Source organism: Hoplias malabaricus, chromosome 9, assembly GCF_029633855.1.
Source record: "Hoplias malabaricus isolate fHopMal1 chromosome 9, fHopMal1.hap1, whole genome shotgun sequence".
Lineage (NCBI taxonomy): Eukaryota > Metazoa > Chordata > Actinopteri > Characiformes > Erythrinidae > Hoplias > Hoplias malabaricus.
The window spans coordinates 31,521,142-31,545,991 of NC_089808.1; the positions used below are offsets into that span (position 1 = coordinate 31,521,142).

The 24,850-nt window shown below is 36.3% G+C and overlaps 1 protein-coding gene across 4 annotated transcripts in view; it reads right to left on the reverse strand.

Annotated features, from left to right (window-relative positions):
- Positions 1 to 61: 61 nt before the first annotated feature.
- The window catches only part of kcnip4a (potassium voltage-gated channel interacting protein 4a), a 162,282-nt gene continuing 137,493 nt past the window's right edge, over positions 62 to 24,850 (reverse strand). For 2 of the 4 annotated variants that reach the window (XM_066680447.1, XM_066680446.1), the window contains exons 2-8: positions 16,983 to 17,107; positions 9,540 to 9,609; positions 6,725 to 6,795; positions 5,739 to 5,846; positions 5,050 to 5,154; positions 4,718 to 4,780; positions 62 to 3,059 (exon numbers count right to left, since the gene is read on the reverse strand). In XM_066680447.1, the coding sequence (XP_066536544.1) occupies positions 3,012 to 3,059; positions 4,718 to 4,780; positions 5,050 to 5,154; positions 5,739 to 5,846; positions 6,725 to 6,795; positions 9,540 to 9,609; positions 16,983 to 17,107 (590 nt within the window). In that variant the 3' untranslated portion in view covers positions 62 to 3,011. The remainder of the gene's footprint in view (positions 3,060 to 4,717; positions 4,781 to 5,049; positions 5,155 to 5,738; positions 5,847 to 6,724; positions 6,796 to 9,539; positions 9,610 to 16,982; positions 17,108 to 24,850) is intronic. The other 2 variants (XM_066680449.1, XM_066680448.1) reach the window with 2 other exon arrangements.

Sequence of the window (24,850 nt, forward strand, 5' to 3'; positions counted from 1 at the left end):
TGTGAATGCATCAAATGACCTTAAAAATTATTATTATTATTTTTTTAAGGAAACACATTTACTTACCCCACACAAGAAAAGCACATTCTTTTAAAGACTTCACAATAAATAAAAGCCTTTAAGAAAAGAGATAATAAAAAGAACTGTGGCAAATACTGCATTTAACTAAAGATCTGTCAGGCTTCGAGTCTGACAGGAAGAGACCAGCAGGACAATTTAAGATTAGCCACTATTTGTAAATGATGATTTGTTTGAGGTAATGTAATCAGGTTTAATCGATTCATGACAGCCCTAACTGCATTACACAACTCACTGAAGGTCAGCAACATTTGTTGTGGTTTCTCTGGCAGACAAAACACAAGCAAGCAAATACATTCGAAGCTGTTTATTAAATCTATGCCACAGAATGTCTCCATGTCCTCAAGTACCACAGGGACATGTGATATGCACATTCAGTACTGTCCACCACTGAGGGCCATTCACCAGCACTGAAGCCCTCTGCTTAATCAGAAAACATGCAGCCACCTGCATTTCACAGTGCATCCTACTGGACTTTCCATGTTCACTATTCTCAATGCAGAATCTCTACAGCATGTGTGCTATGACATCAGGTTTCCAAAGGCAGTAGGAAGAATACATGAAAGCAGAGACTGACTCGAAACAAATGGGAACAGATTCCAAATCTACATAAAGCTCCTTCGTTACTGGGCTAGGACCTTTTTACTTTGGTACAACTTGCACATAGGGCAAGTCTCCTCTAGGTGGCGATATTAATATAAGCATGCCACCTCAACCAACGAAGAGAACGTTCACCAATTTTACTTGAATGATGGAAGATTGACCCTTGTCCTCAGAAAACAGAGCTGTGCTAATTATTATTTTTTTTCTTTTTAGCAAATTCCAGTTTTAACAAATAAATCTGCTCATAAAAATAAAAAATGCTGCTGGTGGTAAACGCTCTATGATCAGTCAGGTTGCCAAGTGCTCTTGGATGCAACAGAGAGAAAACATACATCTGCTACCCAGCATGCTTGCTGCTTGCTCTGTGGCCAATCACAGCCCTATGTCTTTGACTTTAATTCCTCTTGTTTTCTGGCATAGGAACTGATAGGCTTCCACCATTAAACTACAGAACTAAGCTGAAAGTGAAGGAAAGAATGATGGATCTGCATTGGAAAAACAAAATGGCAGACATGAACGGCAGCTCCAAACTGGCCAACAAAAGAATGCAATGAAAAAGCCTTGTAATGTTCATTGGCTAGAAATATATCGGCAATGTTAGGAGAAGCCAAATCTAGTCCCAGAAAAGCTTCCTTACGTTCTAATGAATGTTAAAAGGAACATTTTGAGGTGACATGCTTGCTTTAAAAATCCTGAACTGAAGTGGCGTAAATGTTCAGTGTTGGAAGCTTGAAAAGAACTGGAGGACACATCACACCGCTTTCAACTATTCATTAACACTAAGACAAACTAAAGAATTTGCTTCAGAGCAGCGTTCAAACAGGACATTAAAGCAGTTATTAAAACGATAATTTTACGGACTCTGACAAGAACATAGATGCTCTGACTTTGGAAAATAAAAGACAAATGCTGAAAACCTTCAGCAGGACAAGACCGAACCAATACTGCTGAGCTAAAGACCAAACCGAACTTTCCTGCTGCAGTATTAGAATCTGATTTAATAAAAACGTAGATCAGCAGCACAGTGCCTGAAAACAGAAGTGTAAACGTAACAGTATGTGACTTACACAAACACATAAGCAGCATTATCTTGTGACAGAATTATTTCTATAGTATTCTATATCAAACGCAACTCCATGTACGAAACCAAAACTATAGTCTAGATCATTTTGTTCTGCTTGGCAAATAATCATGAATAAAGTTGAAAAACTGTAGATATCTCTATTAAATACATCTTTAAAAATGATACAGTTTATTTGTTCCATTTACTGTGTTTGACCTTTTGTGGCTGGAAATTCTGGAATGTTTCTGTAGAAATTGCTTTTGTTGAAGAGAATGGATTGCATAAGTAGAAACAAAAAATACCACCCCATAAAATAAAAAGTCATTCATTATAATTCACTATCCAGGTTGAAAACAACACACAGTCAAAGGATAAACACTGTCAGTAAAGACAGTTCCCTCATGCAGTATACAAAACCATGCTCTGCTTAGTAAAGGGTTAAACTGGCTGGGTTTATTCGCCCCTGTACTCACCATTAGCTGAGTTTTCTCTTAGGAGCACACACAAAGCTTACAATTTTTATGAAAAATTTAAAATGATGCAGTCTAATGACAGAAGGGTGATATTTTGACGTAGTTAAAACATCATAAAGGCAAGGGTTAAAACCTGGAACCTGGCTGGGTGCTTAAAGGGCCCATATCATGAAAAACTATATTTTTGCTTAATTTTAAATAAAGCACTGTCTCACTCAGTCCATTTATGGGGGAGGGGTGGAGTATTTGTTACATCACAAAAACTAATACATTGTGTGCCTCTTCTTGCAAAGGTCATTTACATGAATGCATTTTAAAGGCACAGCAAACAAAAACATCCTGTCCGATTCTGCAGGAAAAGGAGAAGTTGGAAAAAGCTCGTATAAAATTAATCACTTTTTTGGGGACATCAAACGAGGTAAACCACGTGACCCTCATGGGGAAAAAAAATAAGTATAAACAAATGTAGCGTATGGGCCCTTTAAAAGTAATTTTTTCCAGTAAGCTCTTATTTCATAAAAAAAATGGGTGAGCAACATATCCCCTTCCCTGAATCCTTTAAACTAATAAAAGCTGAGGGAAGAAACCTTAACTCATTCATTAAATATGAAGCTCAGATAGGGCTGTAATGAGAGGAAATGTAATGTGGTTTTAGTCCAGAACAGTGTTTTATGGTTCGATTGTGTGACTTCCTTTCCATTCATCATAATGAAGAAATCGAGGCGTGTGGAGAATAAAAGGTCCTGTCTTGTCAGAGTTGGACAGCCACCAGAGATGCTGACCTCATTCAGGTATTATATGACATTTTCAAAAAGCTGCATGGATCTCATGATGTTCTCATCCTGCAGAGGACACAAACACATTTCGGCTTCAAACTCAATGCCACAATAGACGACGGCTTCATAAAAATCAACAGGACGCCACATTTTAATAAGGCAACACACTGCCACAAGTCATTATAGGAACATTTCATTGTCATATTTGTGGTTTATTTTTTTTCTCTCCAGTCATGGTGTCTAGCTGCTATCTTTTACACATATCAACACTGGGGAAAAATAAATAAATAAATAAATAAAAACCCTGGAATCTATGAATTTATAAAGATACCAATAGTGCAGTGCATTGATCGTGACTAACTTCTTCCACCGCCGAACTGGCTGACTCACTGTAAGGCTAAATATTTATGAACACCTGTTCTTGATCAGTACTTGATATCATTACTTTGTTGGAAGCAAATCAACTCGCCACATTTCAATATCTAGTGAAAAGCATGAACAGTAAACACTATTACTTTAGCAAAGTGGGACAAATTATATTAGTACAGTTAAAAATAAAATCATCACAGAGCTAGGGGCTGTCTACAAACAGTGCAGTAAGACTTTTATTCATCAGTTATGTCACCTTAAGTGCTTCTGTGATGATAAAGAAATGTTAAAATGTGCACTATGAGATTTTACACATTTATATAGCATCGAACAACCCATTTCAGTGTAAATATTTAGTGGATTTAATGCATACTGAGCAGAGAAAGAAGCCACACTGCTCTGTTTGCTGTTCAAGGCTATTTTCATGCTCAGGACTGCAGGTAGTCCTTCCCTGTGGAATCTTGGGACCTCCCCACGTTTGGAGCAGCACCAACAGGACTCTGAACTCATGATTATGCACCTAGATTCCTTGTGTCAGTGACTTCTCTTTCTGCTTTTTTTTTTAACTTAGCACATATAAAAATTTAATTTAAAGCGTCTTAAGGTAGAATGGGAAGTCTGAATTGGAAACTGGCTAATAAGATGCTTTGTGTGGTTCATTTATACATTTTATTTACATGCACTTTTCTCTGCATTAAAAGTGAAGCTTTTAGTATAGGAGGTTATAGGTTCTTATTCGCATTTCCCATTCCACCTATTAAGCTTGTAAGTTTATAGTCACACTGTTTTTATTTACATTCTGGGCATTTACAGAGTGCTATTTTTACTTTTCTCAATGTTAAAACACAATGACATGGTAACTACTACAAAGAGGGAGAACCTGAATTGTTGCGATGCAAGCTACTGAGAATACTGTCACTGTCCAAAGAACAACATGTATATCCGTTTTTGTTCATTTTTAGTTTTCTGTTGCTCAACTCACCGTGGCTCATTCAGTAGCATTGCCCCCATTCTCTGTACCTGTAGAATGTGTTTTTAATTGCCTCCACACTGGTATTCCCATTTGTACTGTCACTGCACTTTACACTGTGAGCTACTCAACTACTACTCTCCTTACACTTCCAATATTCTGTGTTGTTGTACCCTTTGAGCTGGTATTTTCAGGACCTCTTTGGGTGATGAAACAGCATGAAGTAAATTACTTTTATTTTTATTATTATTATGTTACATTTCTGTTTGAGTGACTGGCATGAAAATGTTTGCTTTTATGGATGAGTTAGAATGTTATAAGCTCAGCTGGCATAAGTCTGTGTGACTTAGGGGGGGGGGGGTTTAGAGAAAAAAAAATGTCTTACATTTTGGCAGCAGTCTATAAATTCATCTATGGTGACCACTCCATCCTTATTTTTGTCCATTTTCTGTTATGAAGATAAAACAATGAACAATTTTACTTCCATTAGCCAGCCATATTACTCTTTTCCTAAACACACAAAAAGAAAGTGAACAGAATTGATGAATTCCCTTCAAAAATAGATGAGTGGGGAAAAGTGATAGAAAAGTGTGTGGGGGGGATGTATTTACACTTTTTTGGTAAATATTTTACCCTTCAAAACCCTGCATTTATGAAACATTACAAAAGAAAACAATTAAGAACACAAGAGCAATGATACTCAGGTATATATCCCACCTGGAAAAATATTTCCACATGTTGTCTGGGAGTTTCCTCTTTGAGAATTGGATATGTGCATTTGCCCATCATGTCATAGATGGCTTTCATGATGTCTAACATTTCCTGTTTGACAAATAGGGAAGTAGTGTTTCAGTGTTAAAAATGGCAACAAAACTCTTAACCAGAGGTCTGTAGTGACTAGTGACATTTACAGTCAAAATATGCATTAATTTGTGCTTGGAACATTTTCACAATACTTCAATACTTTAGATACAAGTCCTTAATTTAGGTGTGAATTATTGCATGGAATGGGCTTGTAATGCATTCAATTTGAGAACATTCAGCAAAATGCTCTACAAGAGATGCTTTTCAGTAGTTTACATCAATGCCTTATTCAGGTGGACTTTTATTGTTTTGTTGCTGTGTTGATTTGTAGTCGTCAAAATATAGACTTGCAAAATTTACCATATCTTTTTGAACAAATCAGGAATAATAACAATAATGATTATATGCTGGATATATCATGATGCACCATTGAAGTTTTCAGATATTCAGGACTTGAGAACTTTGAGCTGCTATATTTGTACTCCAGTTGTTTACAGAGAAGGAGAATTTTCTTTAACTGCAGTCAACTTGAATATGAATTTTTACTACTCTACCAGTCTGTACTATTAACTACGTTTTTCCAAGTGTAAACATTACAATACCTCTTTTGTTATATATCCATCTTTGTTGATATCATATAGGTTAAAGGCCCAGTTGAGTTTTTCCTGGACTGTGCCTCGGAGGAGAATGGACAGACCCATTACAAAATCCTGGAATCACATCAAGCATAAAGACAACCCAAGTGATTAAAAGCTCTCTTCAGTTATTAGGGATAGCCCCGAATATATGGCTGTTCAGATATTTGTTCATTTGGCAGATACTCGTTTCTTAATTTTGAGATTCGAGTATTCTTTTTGTGGATAAATGTGGCCATTGATAAAGGCAGCGCTCCACTCCATCAGTATTCAGGCTCTAAACAAAGCTCTGTACTTTGTGCCCTTAGCCACACAGTATGTGCGAGTTAGGGAGTGAGTTAGTGGGAGACTCAGGATTTTAAAGCAGGCATCAGACGCAGATTCTCTGAACGACAAACACCCTCACACCAAATATTCACAGAATTAAGTAACCAAAGCTCAGAAGCCACAAAGCTGGTATTTGGGACAGCCCTATCAGTTATATGAATAAACACATTTACAATATCAGAACCCAAATAGGCTCTAAACCGCACATGCGTCATAGAAGTTTAATAAAGGATAATAAAAAAACAAAAACAACAGGCCTGTGTACATGCATAAAGCAAAAACGTGTGAACAAGTACAAATACAACTTTCGTTTATTAAAATGCTAACAATGACTTTTACTTTCTTTAATTGCCAACATGCTTAAGGCTGTGCAATGCTTGTTAATAAAAAAAATGCCAGGGTCCACAGCTAGTTCTTCGAGGCTAGAGATTTGTTTTTGTTATGCTATAACAAACTTCACAGTCTCCATGAAAAATAATGAAAATGCACTGAGTAAATGTGAGGTGGAAATGGGGCAAATGCACACAGAGGCGGCTTTTAAAAAATAAGATCACTGAGAGTTTGGGTGCTCTTAACTTTTATAGCAGGTTTTAGTATGAAATTGAGCACAGCAGGATGTTACTTACCTCAAAACTCACTGAACCATTGTGGTCTGAGTCGAATGCATTGAAGAGAAAGTGTGCATAAGTGGACGCATCTGAAACAGTAACCACAACAAGATTAGTAATTTCACCTAAAGTGGGTCCTGCACATGAGGTTTTTTTTTTTTTTTTCCGATTGATTGATAAATAGAAAAGTTGGTATGCTGTGCGCATTATATATATATATATATATATATATATATATATATATATATATATATATATATATATATATATATATATATATATATATATATATATATATATATATATATATATATATACACACACACACACACAATTATATCATTTTATACAAACACATTTACAGTAGGAAAAATTCAACACTTTCACCTCATAAGTATAGAGCTTATACTTTGTGGAGCATCCTTTAGCTTTTATAATTTCTAACAAAGTATTCGGTAAGTATTAGAATCTTGGCCCAATCTTAACATGCAAAAGTCTCCAGTTCAGTGACCACTAAAGGTTTTCAAATGGGTTTAGATCTAGTGACTGACAAGTATGCTCTAGGACATTCCAGGTTCTTTTTCTCAACTGACTTGGTGTGCTTGGGATCATTGTCTTGCTGGAAAGTATTTTAATTGGGGGTTGAATATTTCAGTTGCAAGTATATATTATCTATAAATACACATATGCCCGTTTTGAATTAGCTATATTACATTTTATTTATTTTTAAAGAGTTATGAAATACAAAAATGCTAAATTAAGCTAATTAGTAACAAGTCAGTGACATTGAGTTTAAAAATAAATAAATAAACAAATCTCAGAAGTCTTTCAGATGGGGAGGCATGACACAAACTGTGGGCAGTTTTCAGTTATGTATAAAGGTGCTGATCATAAAATTAGAATATCATGAAAAGTTCATTTATTTCAGTAATTCCATTTAAAAAAGTGAAACTTGTATATTATACTCATTCATTACACACAGACTGATATATTTCAAGGTTTATTTCTTTTAATTTGAGGATTATAACTGACTACTAATGAAAACCCCAAATTCAGTATCTCAGAAAATTAGAATATTACTTAAGGCCAATACAAAAAAAGGATTTTTAGAAACGCTGGTCAACTGAAAAGTATTACTGAATACTGAATTCTGGGGTTTTCATTAGAAACTATAGTTCACCACATCCAAAGCATTGCTTCTAAACTGAATGAATGAAATGAGAAAGATCATTTTTCAAATCCTATTATGGATAATACATCTGTAGCCTAATGCAATGTATGTTATGCATTCAGCAGAGTTCCAATGAGTAGCTTTGTGTTTGTTAATCAAACAAAAATTATCCATTTGGTGTTAAACAATAGAGGTTATTGTTAAACAAAGCGAGGTTATTGCTTTCAGGCTATCAGAATACAAGTGACAGTTAGCAGGTATGTTCTATTGGCTAGGTTTCACGAAGTGTAACATGCCAAATCCTAAAAGGTTGTCATAAGTGAAGCTGTGAAGCAAATTTCAGAATTACTTGCATCTCTGACTGCTGTCACAAATCAAGGTTTAGACAGGTCAAAAACAGATACAGCTATTTGCAGAGAAATATTAATACCATAATGAGATCAATCACTCTCGCAGGGTGTTCCTTTCTTTGAAGATAAGCCAGAGGAAGTAATCAGAAAATGATTTCCCCCCATTATTGCTTTATTACCACTGAGCAGTTCAGAGGTAGATAATACTTCTTTGATTGTACTTTGTTAGCATACTTGAATATCATTTTGGGTGATTTGTATTCCACTGAGGAGCTACTTAAATTTAACTGTTGTACATTTACGCAGTTACACTAATTATAAACTATATTAATATAAAATAAATGTTTTGCTTGGACATTAAGCATGTTTAATTTTGACATTCTCATCCACTACTGGAGGCTTTTGCAACACTCTAGCCTTGGTAATGAGCATTGTGATTATAACCTAATGCGCAGCTACATACCATGTGTAAATGCATACAAGTTTTATCTTTAAAATATTCAGAATTCTGTTTTTGATAGAACTGACAAATGAAAAAAAAACAACAAAACCTAAAAATAAAAAACGGATTGAAAGCATGAGCACTGCTTTATTCAAAGTACACCATGTAACAAACAATTTAGACTGAACATGACTTATCAAATTCAATATTGCTTCTTTTTTGCCAAGTGTGTTAATGTTTGCGTTCTGTGCATAGTGTATCATTTCTTCTGTTTTGATGTATATGTTTAGCTTAACTACACGACAGCAGTTTATGGTTTCAGTAGAAATAAAAACAATATATACACAAAATAAAATCTGTAGACACCTTGCCAGTTGAATGATTTCCGGACAATTCCCAATGCCAAGCCTGGGGTAGAGGAGTACAAAATTCCCCAGAACAGAGCTATGAAGTAATGGAACTGCATTCTCCGAAATGATGGATGTGTCAGAATGACATGTGTGATCCAGAGTCAGCAGCATACACAATTAGTACCTGATCCCAATAATCGTCATATGGTTGAATGCAATTGGATCTTCACAGCAATGTTCCAGTATCTAAAGACTTTTGTGACTACGGTCATCAGTCACGGCATAAGAGGGAAAATGACCACTCAATACCCTTGATTTCAGAAGAAACACTGCGTGTATTTAAAGTTTTGGTGATGCAGTTTCACAGCATGACTGCTTTATTGCGCTCATTTCTGGTAAATTACTGCTACTCTGACTCCATGCTACTACACTAAAACACTATGGGCGTCCGTATAATGGAAGTCATCGTTAGTGTATACATGAAACAAATGAAAGGTAATATCCACACAGATACACTGACCTCCTTGTGGGAAGAACTGAGAGTAAATGTCCTTAAAGGTGTCTTCATTGACCACTCCACTTGGACATTCCTGTGAGAGGGGGAACCATTATTTTAGCATGTCCCACTACCTTCAGAAAAGAACAGTTCAAATACGTCTCGCTTTAAAAATGTGGAGTAATAAGCAGACAGCAGTTTCATACTTGAAGACTATAAAGCATGTAGTAATGGGATCTCATTCCACAGAGCTGCTCCCACAAGGTTTGAGGAAGCCACTGTTGTGCAGAGGCTTTATTCATGTTCCACAGTGTTGTGAGAGATGATTATTCTTCATTGAATCATTATAGCTGATTCAGCGGCTATAATGAATGGTGAGACTCACCCCTGATTTATAGGGAGCGGATTCGAATGGAATTCACTCAAGTACTTAACAGATAAGGCAGACTCAGTGGAGCATCATTAATATAAAGGATGAGACAATACCAGCAAATCCATAATAATACTAGGGTTTAAGGAAAAAATAAAAATCTATCTTCACTTGACTTTCTATAGCCTGTAAAAGGTTGCATTTTGTACCGTTTTTTTTTTTAAATTAATATATTAATGCTGTAAAATGAAAGTGTCAGCCAGTTCTTTCAGACAAATACTTTCAGGAAATCTCATTATGATATTATTCCAAAAGGGCATTTTAATATTCTCAGACAGGACACTCCTACAGCTTCAGGCCAGAATAATTCTATTTCGTTTACTTATTGTATTGAGCAGGATAATCATTTTTGACAATGTTTGATAGCTGAATAACTGGCAAATGTATCATTGGCTTCATTTCGTTCATTTACCTGCACAATATAATTTATGTGAACCATCAAATTAAAACACTTCTCATATTGCCCCCTTGTGGAGCATCTTATTTATGCCAACATTGTGTGAGCATGTAAGTTATAAGTCAGGTATAAGAATGGCTTCACATATATCCCAAAAGAATCAAAGTAAACTGCTACAAACTATGAACATGTTTACGAAATGATCAAAATATTAGCTATTATTTTGTGAATACGTTAATGTTTAATGCATGTATTACTTTTATACGAAGCCTAAGCGACACCTCAGGATAAACATAAATAGATATATTTTTAAGATTGTGTAATGAAAGCCGTTTCATTTAAAGAGTTTTTTAAATACTGATCACTCTACAGAAAATCAAAGGACATTCACCTCTCATCAGCCAGTCCTAATTTTCTAATGTAAATAAACCAAAGTGTTCCAGTAAGTATATCAAAAGATGACCACAGTCTAAATACAACACTTTTGGGAAATTGTGGTTTGTTGACTATTTTATAGTGATGCTCTCCCCCTCCAAACACCAGCAAAGAGCAAATATAATCAAAGCAAATTATGAACATCATACTTTTTAAAGTGGGTAGGTTTTATGAACACAGATCTCTGAAGACGTCTAATTACACATCAGGGACAGAATTCGCACATGCATTAGTGTGTCCATTATCAGACTCAAGCACTAGAAATGGAAGTAGCTCCAATTCATTATCCGCCACAGAGTATCTGGCAAAACTGAAATCAGGAATACAGCAGATTAGATTTCACAGATAATAGATTATTCATATTTAATTATTATTTAGATTTATATTTAAATATAAACTCTGGATCATTGTGTAAACCCACAGGTACAAACAGCAACTAGATGAATTTTGTAGGAGGTCCAGTGTGGAGTTTAGGAGAGAGGCACAGATTTTTGGAAGAAGAATTATATCACATCTAGTTTTTTAGGGCACGGTAAACAAACCATTTACAGCAGCACCTCTGGTTGTGTACAGAATAAATGGAAAATACCCAAGGAAGAGAGCAGTGGAAAATCTGAAGGTTTTTATTCTAGGCCTACAGCACCAGCAACCAGGGTACAGTAAGAAAATAATCCTTACTTGTTTGATCTACTACATTTACACACATTATATATATATATATATATATATATAACAATGTGTAACAGAACTCAATTCCTAGAAATGTCATTCTAAATTTTATTCAGTACTACCTACTACACTGCTAAAATAGGCAAGAAAAATGTTTTATTCATGCTGTCATTTACCGGATACTGCAGCCTACAGGTTCCAAATCACAGTGACGTAGACTAGTACCAACTTGTCGGCAGAGTAACAAATGGACATCAGTCTGCAATTGTACAATAACAAAGTACTCATGTATGGTCACTGGTGAACAGAGACGGACAGTGAGTGTAGAAACAATGTGGTCATAAAGCTATGTCTGATAAGTCTATATGAAGAGCACAGTTCATCATAGAGGTGTCACAAGAACTGATACTTGGATACCAATCCGAAATCAAAATTCAGAAAACCTATTGGTGTTTGAATCCGACAACCAAACAAAACAGCTGCTTTGTTTGTACACAAAGCACACCAGCACTTACCTTGGGCTGTTCCCTTCAAAACAAGACCAAATGAGTCTTTCCGTCAAACCCTTCATTAGTAATCCTCTTTTTTGCTATGTAAAACGTCCTTAGGTTTATGAAAGGTGCTATTTATGTTGACCGTATTATCATTATTATGTTGTGTAATTATGTGTAATGAGTACTGGCAAAAGGTTTACAAAAGTACAAAAAACAATAGAAATTATCAAGTTATGGCAATGCCCTAACTAAGAGGAGAGACTCAGCAGAGACCATTTAAATACAGGAGGAGTCTGAAGGAAGTTGCCTCACTCTACAGCCATCATAAGGCAATAGTAAACAAAATGAAAATAACCCAACTTAACCAAACTGCACCTTTATTTTCTGGAAAAATACTTTTTAAATAAAAGCATTTATGTAGAGATGCATTTGTTTCATTGGTTTAATTTTTGTCATGTATTAAAATTGGTATCGAGAATCGTGGAATTTTAGTGGAACTGGTACCGAATTAAACAGTTCTGGTATTGTGACATCCCTAGTTAATCAGAACAGAAATAACACTCTACAGAGCTGACTAGGGTTTGATTCCCTGCTTGGACAAGAACACCACATTACCACTATATTGTCAAACAGATTTTGCACAGCACTTTAGATCAGCGCAGTATTTTAATCTGAGACCACCTCCTGGGTTTTTACCATTTCCCTTTTATTAATGGCACACACTTAAATTTAATGGCTACCACTCACTAACAGACCTCAATTTATCAGAGGAATAGGCAGCTGCAGGGGTTCATGGGAATGAAATCAGTAGTGCACTAGAAATAGGCTCAGGGATGCCACTACATTTTTGAGCTGAAGTCTAATTAAACAGCATCAAAATAGTGTTACAATAACATTGGCACCATAGCTAACTTAACCAGAACGTTCAACGAGAAAATGGTTAAAAAAAAAAAAAACCTGCACAAAAAGGAGTTATAGTCCTAGAGTCAGAAGCAAAGAATTTAAAAACATTTTACAGGTACTCCTACCTCGCACCCCCATCTCCCCCAGACAACAAATTAGTGGATAACAGAAAAAAAGTGCTGGCCTAGCATAGATTTAAGAGGATTTTTGAGAGTATATTCCAAGCGTGAATGTACACAAAGGCCATTTTCTAATCGTGTAAATAGTGTATTGCCATGATTAATGAGTACAATCATAAACCACAAAGTGTTTATCAGTCTATCATCCATCATATGCTATCACTCCTATCCCGAACACTACCTTGAGGTTGAAAAGAACAATGTTTAAATTAGATTAGATTTTGCAAGTAAATAAACAAACCCCGCAACTTACGATGACTAATCTTACACCACACAGCTCTGACATAAAGGGGTTGTGTCTGAGGGGCTTTGTTGTTGTACTGAGCCCCGGTTAATTAAAAGGGAATGCTTTGTGTAGCTGTCATCCTCTGGCTCTTGTGCACACAGGATGAGACCAAGTTGGAGTAATTACCATCTAAAGAGATCCTGCTTTTCTCACAATGCCATCAACTACTTCAGCTGCCTAGCAGTTAAGAGTTCTATTAACATCCCTTGAACTGGAGGACCAACATAAGGCTCATTACAGCCTCGTAATAAACAATGTAATTAAAAGTATTTTTCTGTCCAGTCAGCCATGATCATTCAATAATTAGCTTACATATGCACAGGCTGTGTTTTGAAATGAAGCTGTTGTTTGAACTGAAGTTTGAAATTGTCTCCACGTTTGACATAGCTGGAGCTACCATGACAGGTTTAAAGAGTGGGAAATTAGGAATTATATCATTCTTCAGAGGGGAGAATTGTTTACACACCCTTGGAGGGAGAAAAAAAAGCCAGCTGAACAAAGGGAAGCAGCCCAGAAGAGCCCAAGCAGCACAGCCTGCATAAATCAAGGCTGAAGTCCACTTATTTATTTTTCTGCAGAAAAGATGCCAAAAGTCAAATCTATAACTCTGCTGAAAATACTGAGTATTTGGCAAAACGCACCACTCAAAAACACTCAGGTTTAACTGTAAGACCGTGTTTAAAGCCCCTGGGAACACATTTTTATATACTTGTTTTTTTTTTTTTGTAAGTTACACAAAGCATTCAGCAAAGTTTAGATAGAAACAGCACAAATATGATAAACAAGAGCAAAGAGACACTAGGCAAGGTTAGTTTTGCCAGACTGCCATTAGCCATTGTCACAGAGATGTTTCTGGCATTTCAGAAACAGGAAAGCCTTGTCATTGGAAGGCCTGGAGAAGCTCAGGCACTTCATATCAATGTCTTTGTTTACATGTGGTTTTTGAGAGTGTGTTGTACAGAAAATATGAAGGGCAGGACTAATTAATGCAGAAATGAAAAAGTGCACAAAGTTTTGTTCATAATATATAACTGTTTTCCTTGTTCAATTTATTTAAAAATAAATACTAGATCTACCTGAAAAGTATTTATTTTTCAATGTAAAAGGTTAAAACATGAAGTTTAATGTGGCTGTGCGCAGTTATGTGGAGTTCTATAAACACCAACAGCACAAATGTCTCCTCACCACTTCCCTTTACAATATTTCAGGCAAAGACAAACACTCACGAAATAAGACAAATTCAGCAGCCATCCTCTGAGATATATGTATAAAGTTGCAGAGTTCCAAGCTCAGCTTGTGAACTTACCAATGCCAAGCCATGGCTCTGGATAATGCACATGGTGTCTCACCAAACACAGCCCCAGAAACACACAGAGCACATTCCTGTCGGATTTCCTACTATTCAGCAACAGTTTGCACAGAAGAACTTACTGTTCTTTGGTTCTAGCTGGAAACTAATTTTTCTAGTTTGTGAAACAGCTTATGTCGGTGGAAATGCGCAGAATGGTTCCAAATTTAGTTCTCAAACTGGAATTTGAAATATGGCTGAACTAACAGGTGGTGTAGTACACCATGTTAAGTTCTCTGTGAAATATGGCTGAACTAACAGTTCCTACTTGCATATTAACAATTAACATCAACATTAAAAGTCAGTCAGTCAGTAAGTGAAAATACCTCTTCTAGGCCAGCCCGGTAGGCGTTCTGGCAAACAGTCCTCAAAAAGCACAAATTAAAAGTATGCCATGTTTTCAGTTTTCTCATGAGGGCGTGTGACAGACTGCCATTTTAAGGTAAAGAAACCACTCACAGAGGGCTAAGTACACTGCATATTAAAAGTTCTTTTGTTAAGCAATGACAGCATACACCAAACATTATGTTGTAATTTCATCATCATGTTATTCAGCAGTGATCAAGTTTCTCAGTTTTAGCATAAAATTAGTCAAAAATGAACTTGATTACTCTTTCACCACCTCATTGTTTAACTATAACATTCAAGCAGCAGCAGTTGGTGGCCACAGTTGAAATGTGTACATGGGCCAGCTACAGTAGCACTACCTGAAAATAATAAACATGAACTTAAACATGCTGTATGTAATTTAGCCACATGAAAGGCCAAAAAATATAACATCAATAAAAACTCCATTCAAACACTAAATATATTCACTTACTGCTGGCTGAACTGCAACTTGACAGTTATGATATTTGGCAGACACACTTATATGGATTGACTAACACTCATGTGGAGGGTCTATTGATGACTAAACAAGGATTTAGAGGTTTCATTTGATACTAATCTCTCTAGATTTCAATATGTTTTAGTGTGTGATATAAACACAATGTTAAGAGGAAAACAGATTGACACTATTCTCAGCAGTTGTGATTAGTGAGGTGTACAGGAGAGAGAGCCAATTCTTATGACTGTAACACTCAGGGGCCATATATAATCTTGCATTTAAAACCTCTGAGTGCAGAGGGTGCCAAGTGCACATTACCTACTTTCTGCCTTTGTGCTTAGGTTGAAAGTGAGAGAAACACTCCATCTTCAAAAAAAATAAAAAAATCTCCAAACCTTTAAAGACCAGCAGATCACTTATAGAGAATTGGACAGATGCCCGATGAACTGCTAGACTAAAAAAAGATGGGCTTTTAGCACTTCAACAGAAGCCATCGTACAAAATGAAGAGAAGAGAAAATCACTGCACTATGGTTGGCATTGACAATTACATAATTGAACTTTAGCACTAAACACAGGGAAATATTAGAACAATCTAAATGAAAAACCACTGTAAGCTTTAATTTATTATAAAGTACAATTAAGTTACTTATGCTGCATTATACTGAAGTTCGTTCCAACCATGCAAAACGTATGGCTGAAGGCATTCTGTAAGTGCCAAAATCTCAATAGCCCTTAGAATTCACTCTCAGTATAAATATTATTTGCCTGCAGCACAGCTACAAGAACCAAGCTTAAATTTAACAGCCACAACACAATTTATTATGAGGCCAAACAACCTTTCTTAATAGTAAGCAACCAACAATGACAAAAAATGGCTCCCACCATCTTAAAAATATGGTAAAGACTATGATGGAATTATTGGGCCACTGCATTGAAAAAAATATATTATTTGACATATGAATTCTATTTTGACATATGGACTTGTCTGAAATCTTTCACCTATAATCTAAAATTAAACTTAAGAAAGGAAAAGGTCTTAAGATGACGAGTGGCTAGTGATTATGCCCAACACAGCTATCTGAAAATGATAGCCCACATTTCCCAAATCAGGTCAGGTAAAGGTCTCCAGAGTGTCCCTGCTGCAGAGATGTCCTCTGTCACCTCTGGTGCATGATGGAATGAAACAACACCCAATTAACTTGACCTAAATTGTCATGTGGCGAAGTATGCGTGTGGCACATGGACCTGACATAACATTGTCCATAGATAAGTAGGGGAAGCAACCCAAGGCCCTATTTGAAACATATGCAATTAAGCAGTATTCATTTCAAACCTGATTCTAAGGATTTAAGGCTGTAAACAGGATGTTTGTCAACATCTAAATAAGAAAAGTCCACTAGAAGTTGATAAGGAAAAAAAGATATCAATTTAATTAAAAATGCATAGCATGTGAAAAGCTACTATCTGCTGCACATCTTAAGAGGGATGTGCCACTCACGTTTTTGAAGCCACGGTAAAGGATCTGCAGCTCCTTGCGAGAGAAGCGTGTCTGAGCCTCCAGCTGCTCCAGACCCTCAGGCCGGTGACGCACAGCCGACAGCTCCAGCTCATCCTCAACACTGCCTGTGGAAAACAACCCCACACACACACACCCTCAACTCTGGGGCACTGAACAGCTAACAATCACATCATAAAAATTAAAAACATCACAGAAGGTCCAATAAACTGAATCAAACCCACTCCCAATTTCATTTTTTTTTTTTTAATAATCACAAAAAATAATTGAATCTTACAGAAGAACAAAGCTAAATTACTTGTTCATTACCTTAGGACCAAGTATATCATTTTTAGTTTCTTGCATGATAGTCACATACAGAAATCATGGACTTTTAACATGATACAAAACTACTTTTTTGCACATTTGCCAAATTGGACCACACTCAAAATCCAGTAAAAGTTCATCTTTGTTCATTTAAAAAAAGTAAACTCTTCATATTATATGCAGTGATATTACTGCTAATCTGTATTGCAGGTGAACGTGTTTCAAGTAAGCAAATTTGGCCTGTTTGAATAGTTATTTGCGCAGACAAGAAATCTATTTGTGACAGTTAAACAGGGAATATAATGATGAACAAGACAATTCAAAATTACTTGGAACAAATCACTGCTGCATTTCTTTCAAAATAATAAAAAGGTTCTCTCCTAAACCCTTAAAGTTATGTTCAATCCCAACAATCTCAACATGTAAAATGTCTGATATTATTCAACTAAGTACCATCTACACAAATAAGCTGACTGAGGTAAGCGTGGATTGTAAGTTAAAATTATTAACAATGGTCACTAGTATTTTTTAAAAATTGCCTGTTTATTTTGGTTGGGGGGAGAAAAAAAAATTAAACCCAACCACATTTATAAACCCATTTTATCCTACATTTCTTCACAAGTTAAACGGTATTAAAAGGTATTCCATGCCCCCTTGAGGCAGTAACAACCTCTACACTTTGAAATGAAATTCTAAAATTATATTTTTAGCGGAAAAGAAAAAACCCTTATTGGAAACAAAATGAAAGCAACTCCACTAGACATTCAGATACATTTAGGAATTTGTGAAATTAAGATCAAGAACATCGTAACACTGTTAGGAAGCCTGATGGCTCATGTATTATGACATATCCCAACAAATGTTGGGGCAGACAGGCAGAATAGACCAATCAGAAACATCAAATCATGCTTAACCCATTTACAAACTATGGCCAAGGAATAAAACAGTGAGCCTGGCTACTATAAATGCTAGTTTGGTAGATGCAGTAACTCAATGAATCCAAGAACAACCCATTATCAAAAACATTCCATTACCATTAAAAATATGGACTATATTTATGAAGCACTCCGGCATGTTTGGAGTGGAGATGCATGTGGCTATTGGGCATAAAGCTTCGTGATGAGTGTAAACAGGACATCCTTTTTGCTCAGCATTCCAAATACATCTTTCCTCTACATCTGCTGTGCCTTGCTGTCTCCACATCCCATTAGACACCTGATAACAACTCAAATGGGTTCAGAGCAGAGCCAGCACACTTCAGCTCCTGTTAGAGCTGATAATCCCAGGCTTTGGTGTCTGCTGGGGCACTGGACCATAGAAAATGTCTCCACAAAACTTAAGTCTGTCATGGCCAGTGCTCTGTACAGCAGCAGGATTGAGAACCAAAAAGAGTCATATTGCTCTCACCATTAACTACACACACAACCCCCCCTCCATGATTTTGCAGTCAATTTACTAAATCCCAGAGCCCACACCACAACACTAGACACGTCTGGGAATACTTGAACTGGGAGACACCAAAAATATTCTGCAAGTTGTGGGAAAATGTAAGTACATGGGCTGGACTCAAACAGGCTGAATCAAAGTACTTACTAACTGTGCTCTGCATACTTTACAAATTGTAGTGAAAATGGAATCGAAATTATAAAAGCTTCTTAAAAATACCTGAACTTGTTACTTAAATTCATCTGTCATGGTCTTACTAATATTAGGTTTAGGGCTTTGTTATATAACCAAGCTAGCATAAATTCTTTCCTTAGTGACCCATCAAATATCATAAAATCTTAACTAATGTGGTGTAAACCTTGTGTAAATCCAACCTAGAAAGGGTTGCTATAAAAATATTCAACAAAGCAATTTTTTAAAACTCTACAAATGCATAGATGCATCAATCAACCCTTATTAGGATTGGCCTTGATTTAAGAATTTTTTAACTTCTTATAAAGTACCTCTGGATTCAGTTAAAAAAAAAATTCTTATTCCATACAATACTTCGTCCTACAGTCAACACCAGTATTGATGCTAAGAATATGGTTCTCGATAAAAATCAAGAAAATGTGATAAGGGAAAGGCTTCAAAGTGAATAATGTCCCTTCGTTGCCAAGTCCACTGATAACCAGCTTGTTTAAAAACACAGACACACCTGAAAGGAAATCAACAGTCTGGACAGATAAGATCCCAACCCAAACTGTATAATATAAAGCCAAGAGTCAGTGTAGCTGAGGTGTGGGGGGGTAAGCGAGTAAAAGACAGATAGAAATGAAGCTATGGAGAGATAAAGAGAGGGATTCATAAAGGGATTTGGCATCAGGACAGTGTAGAGGATATGTGAGCTTTGGAGCGTGTTTCCGGGAAGAACTTGCTTTGGATACTGGCAGACGGCTTTTTGGCAGCAGAGCACAGGAAGAGCTTCCGGAGACGTGCGCCGATTCCATTCATGTTGCTGTCCTGGGGACAGGAGTAACCTAGGAGATACAGTATGAGCATCACCATGGATCCGGCAGGAACGAGGGCCAAAGCATGCACAACAGGTGGATCCGGGGCATGGATGGCAGGAGATGCATTATGAAGTTTCCGTTGATGGTGAACTGAAGTGCTCCTGGTTAATAATGAGTTGACGTATGAGTGTCTCAGTAGCAGAGGGAATGACATGTTAGTCCAGACAAAGGACATCAGGACATCACAAGCCTGTTCAGAAGGACTAGAAGCTGTAAGTGGATGGACTGACTGCCGAGTTTAGTGATGTAACAAAAATTTCCTGGTATTGTAAAGCTGAAAGATTACACATTTCTCTTCAAACACTACACTAAAATAAAGTGCAAGCTTCTTGTATTAGGCATATTGTTGCTGTTCAAAAGCATTTCTCTATTTTGGTTGATATTTAACTACATTTGAACACAGCAGCTGTACTTCAAACTGAAAACCTCATGAACGGACCAACAGAAATGCTCCTAAATTACTTGGAATAAAACCCTTTTACATTAAGCCTTTTTACCTTCAATAACTTAGTTTTTCCTTCTGTTATAAAGTTACTATTCTGAAGATGAATGTCTTTGGACAGTGAGGATATTCTATGACAAAGATTAAAAGGAGGAAATGTCTTAAACTGTCAAGGCCTGATAAACAAGCCAAATAAAATATATTTCTCCACTATGCTACATCATTTCTGCTTTTCTACCAAAGCAGCCATCAAGTTTCTACAAAGGCTTTAACTTGCACTTTACTTATACCTCTTTCACACATGAACATTTCTAGAGAAACTCCAGAGTATCAGGTATGAAGTGATCGTTCACAACCACAGTACACAGATTTTCTGCGTCAGACAAGCTCTCGCAGTGAAAATTAAACACTTAGGCTCTAGGCGTGGAGAAATGCCTGTGCTGTGCATGCAGGAGAAACTCCGGAACATTTCCGGCACCATTCTCACATGCGCTGACTTGCTCTCTGGCAGTAAAACCATTAGCCTGATGATTTGCTAAACCTGATATTGGTTTCAGGGTGGTTTCTTCAGGTGTAGTGGCTAAGAATCCAGAAGTGAAGGATGAGGAGAAAGAGGCTGTGATTTCTCACTAGAAGATATGAGCAACAGTCATTTGACTGCAGTGACAAACAAAAAATCAAAAAAACAAAAAACACCATTATGACTTTTTGCCCACAGAGTTGTCCTTTTTATTCCTGTGAAGGCTTTTTCAAATAAATTTTGCTCTTGTGTGTGAAACTGCCATCAGGAATTTCTCCAGCATTTTAAACATAATGCCCCTTTCTGACAGCAGGTGTCACAAACGTTCAGATGACACCTGGCTATGACTAAAATCCACTGTAGCAACAGAGGACTTTAATCCCCAAGACATCCAACTAGAGAAGATCTTACATTATGGGAAAGTTCTTTAAATGTTAAAACATCACACCTCTTAGAGCAGCAGTTCTCAGAACTGCTCTAAGCCTCTTTTTCAAGCTGTGTGCAAGTGATTTCACAGGACCAGGCTTAGAGGGTGAAAGCTAACACAGGCTTCCTCTGAGACACGTCAAGTCACCCACCCAATATCTTCAGTCTAAAGCTAGCGGACAGCTATGTTTGCTAACAGATGCTCATATTGGCTAGCATCTTGCTGATAAAGGAGGGTGGGGGACAAACGACTCATCCAGATACAGCAAGGCCAAATGTGTGTGCCCAGGCTTCAGATACAGATGGCCTGCTCAGGCTCGCCTAGTGAAAGGGCCAACACAGACCTTTGTTCCACTAATAAGTGGCTAAAAGAGGCTTAATAAACAAACAAAATTCTAAGGTAGAAATTGATAAGTGTGTGGTTACCCTAGTGAGACACTGGTTTTCCAAAAGCAGCAGTTCTCAATCTGAAGCTCTCCAAAGTTGTCCTTGGAAACAAGAAACAATTAACCTAAGAACAGCTGCTAATAATAGTACCAAATACAACAGTTGTGTTTGTACTACAGTGATAGCATCAGTCACTTTTCTGTAGTAGAAGAATGCTTTTTAGGGTAAACTATATGTAATACATTTTATTCAATTAATGATGAAACAATAGTAATTAAAATGTCAATAAAATAATATTTCAATATAATTTAAAATACAAGTTTAAACAAAACGTAATAGATACAGAAACATTTCCCAAGTTAAGACAGCTGTGCCGTAACTCAAATACCACAGCAAACTTAGCATTGTTGCAGGCTAAGCTTTAAAATGCATTAATCCTTTCCTTTTAGCCCATGAGATTTTATTTAATTCTCAACGGTGGAACAAAACTCGTGTTAAAGTTCTGAAGGGCACACAGCTGCGGATCAAGTAGAGTAAAGTAAAGTAGGTTAAAGTCTGATCACGATTTAGCCCAGGGATCTACCTTCAGTGTATTGGGGAGAGCTGAAATGTGAAGGCAGACATGACCCTAAAGCTCTTCTATTAAAAACAAAAATAAAAAAATAATTCAGTGCAGGGCTTTAAAAGGAAGAGTGGGTAGGAGACAAGCTTTCATACATGGCAAGGCATCCATCATACTCACAAGCCTGTGCAATTACCAGAAGTGCTAGGATAGCAAGTAGAAAGGGCTAACATGGAGATGATGTATGAGCTCAGAACGGTAAACTCTTAGGTCCACTGAGTTTTTTGCCGGCTAGGTGTATCCTGAAGAGTAGATCATTTGAGATCACTCAGATCATTATTTGGTAAGTGCTCAATCAGCCGTGGAATTACTCACTACACTGTTTGGCTTTACAACACTAATAGTCAACAATAGAAGGGAATTAATAATTGTGGACAGGTCAAGAAAGTTAATTTAGGAAATTAAAATCATGTAGTCACAATCGTGAAAATCTTACATTAGCAGGGAACATTCCTACAACCTTGGCTAATATTACCCAAAGTTTTTTTTTTTTTTTTTACAGAATACTTGCGTCTAATATTCAACAAACATTTTAATGATGTTTGTCAATTTCTATAAAACTTCCTTTGAACATTAGACCATTTTTACTCATTTATTTTTTTAAAAACTTTATTTGAATTTTGGTTAACAGTCAAACTTTTAGGAAATTTCCCTATTAGCTGGGTAAGCTTTAAATAAACCTTCCTTGCAAGATTTTAAGTAATTTTGTTTCATTTCAATTTGTGCGCTGAACATAAAGCAAGTATTTGTTTTAAACATGGGATACATTTTTATTCAGCTGGGAGCATCCTATAGCTGAGACTCTTACAAAATATCAGACACAACTCTGATTGTTCATCTCTAAATATGCCAATCAAGAGCTAGATGCTGAGAAGTGTGGCAAATGTATTAAACTTGGTTATAAATAAATAATTTACCCACTGTCACACCTGCAGTTTTAAGCTGAATGTTTAGAGGCATTTCCACTCAAGAGCAGTCAGTCAATTATATCGCAAATGGTATTTTTAAAGAACCATGCTCAGCCTATGCACATTATGTTTCGTAATTATGCCCTGATTAAATTAGTTTGTATTTCAAAAAAATAAAAAATACACACATGCGTATATATGTAATATATGTATATATATCACCTCCCCCAAACAGAGACCAAGCCCATGAAATACTCCTCAGCTCCAAGTGCCGCACTGATTTGACATATAGCCTTTTAAAAGCACATAAGTGAGATTAAATTGACTTCATTTTTATTTCTTTCAAAATGCTTATTTCCCATAAATGTTATGTTCAAAACACTCTATCCACCATTTTTAGTAAATATTTTAGAATAATTGTGTAAAGCATACAAATAGATTATATAGGGATTATACACACATTATATATTCACTTTCACACTAATGTTATGGTGATTTATCTGTCTCAGAGAAACAGATTCTTCCATATTGAGCACTAAAACCAACCATCTTATTTAAGGCTTTGCCAAGCTGTCACTTCACAAAGTTAAAATATCGTCATCACCACAAAATAAGGATAATTTACACAATTAAAACTCAGGCAGCAGTGAAATCAGTTTTCCTTCCGTTCTTCCATTAACCAAGCAGAACAAAGTCTTCATGAGAACTGTCCCCTGCAGGATGAGGATATTTCTTGTTGCTAGCTGCTCCCTGGACTCACTGCTCATTTGCATTAAGTTGAGAACTGCTAAACTTGTGTTGCTTCGCATTGGCCTGGCAGAGTAAGAATGTGAAACCATTTTTTGCAACACTGAAATGATAGTGTGGATTGTGTATGAAGTGTGTTTATAAATGATCATGCTACACAAATATAATGAAACAAAAGCAGGCATAAAAACCTGAAGACGAAGAAAGATTATGGATGATTTATGAACTTTTATGTAGTTAGCCTTAAAACAATATGAAGCTCTATGAGCTAGAGGAAGCAGTCATGATGTACTTTTGCCAGTCAAAATTGCTTCCTAAACCAAGGAAGACTTCACAAATCTCTAGGCATACAATTAAGTAGCATCTACAGCTCGAGCTGAACTCTGCAGAACATGTAAAGAGCACCGTGCCTTACGTCAAACAGGAAATAAAATATACCAAAGTATACCAAAAATATAAATAGCCATAGCCACAAAAAAACAAAAAAATATTTTACAGGTTAAGTACAAAAACTAATAATATTAAAATACAAAAAGCCTAATATACTATTGAGACAACACTGGTTATATGACTGAATGGAACTTGAAACTTTGAGCCATGTTAGTTGGTAGAAACAGAAAAAAATTAAAATAAATATTTTGGAAGTTATCATTTTATTTATATCCAAGTTAAAAATACCAAGTATAATCAACTATAAAAAGGAAGATCTCAGAAAAAACATCAATGGATATTAAAGACAACATTTCAAACTTGTTCCCAATTTACTGATTTAATTTCTCAGTGGAATTCTATTGCTTGACACAAGCAAGCAGATCGCTTCATTGATTAAAACCCATGCTTGGCCAACTAGCTTTAATTTCCTAAATAAATTGCTTCATGTACAGAAGTATGGATCTGGAGTTGTTGCAGGAAGCTGCTATGGCACACTAAAGCTGACTGCACCAGATCAATTCCCCAGTGAATGGAGGCTTGTGCTGATTTCAGTTGCTGGGTT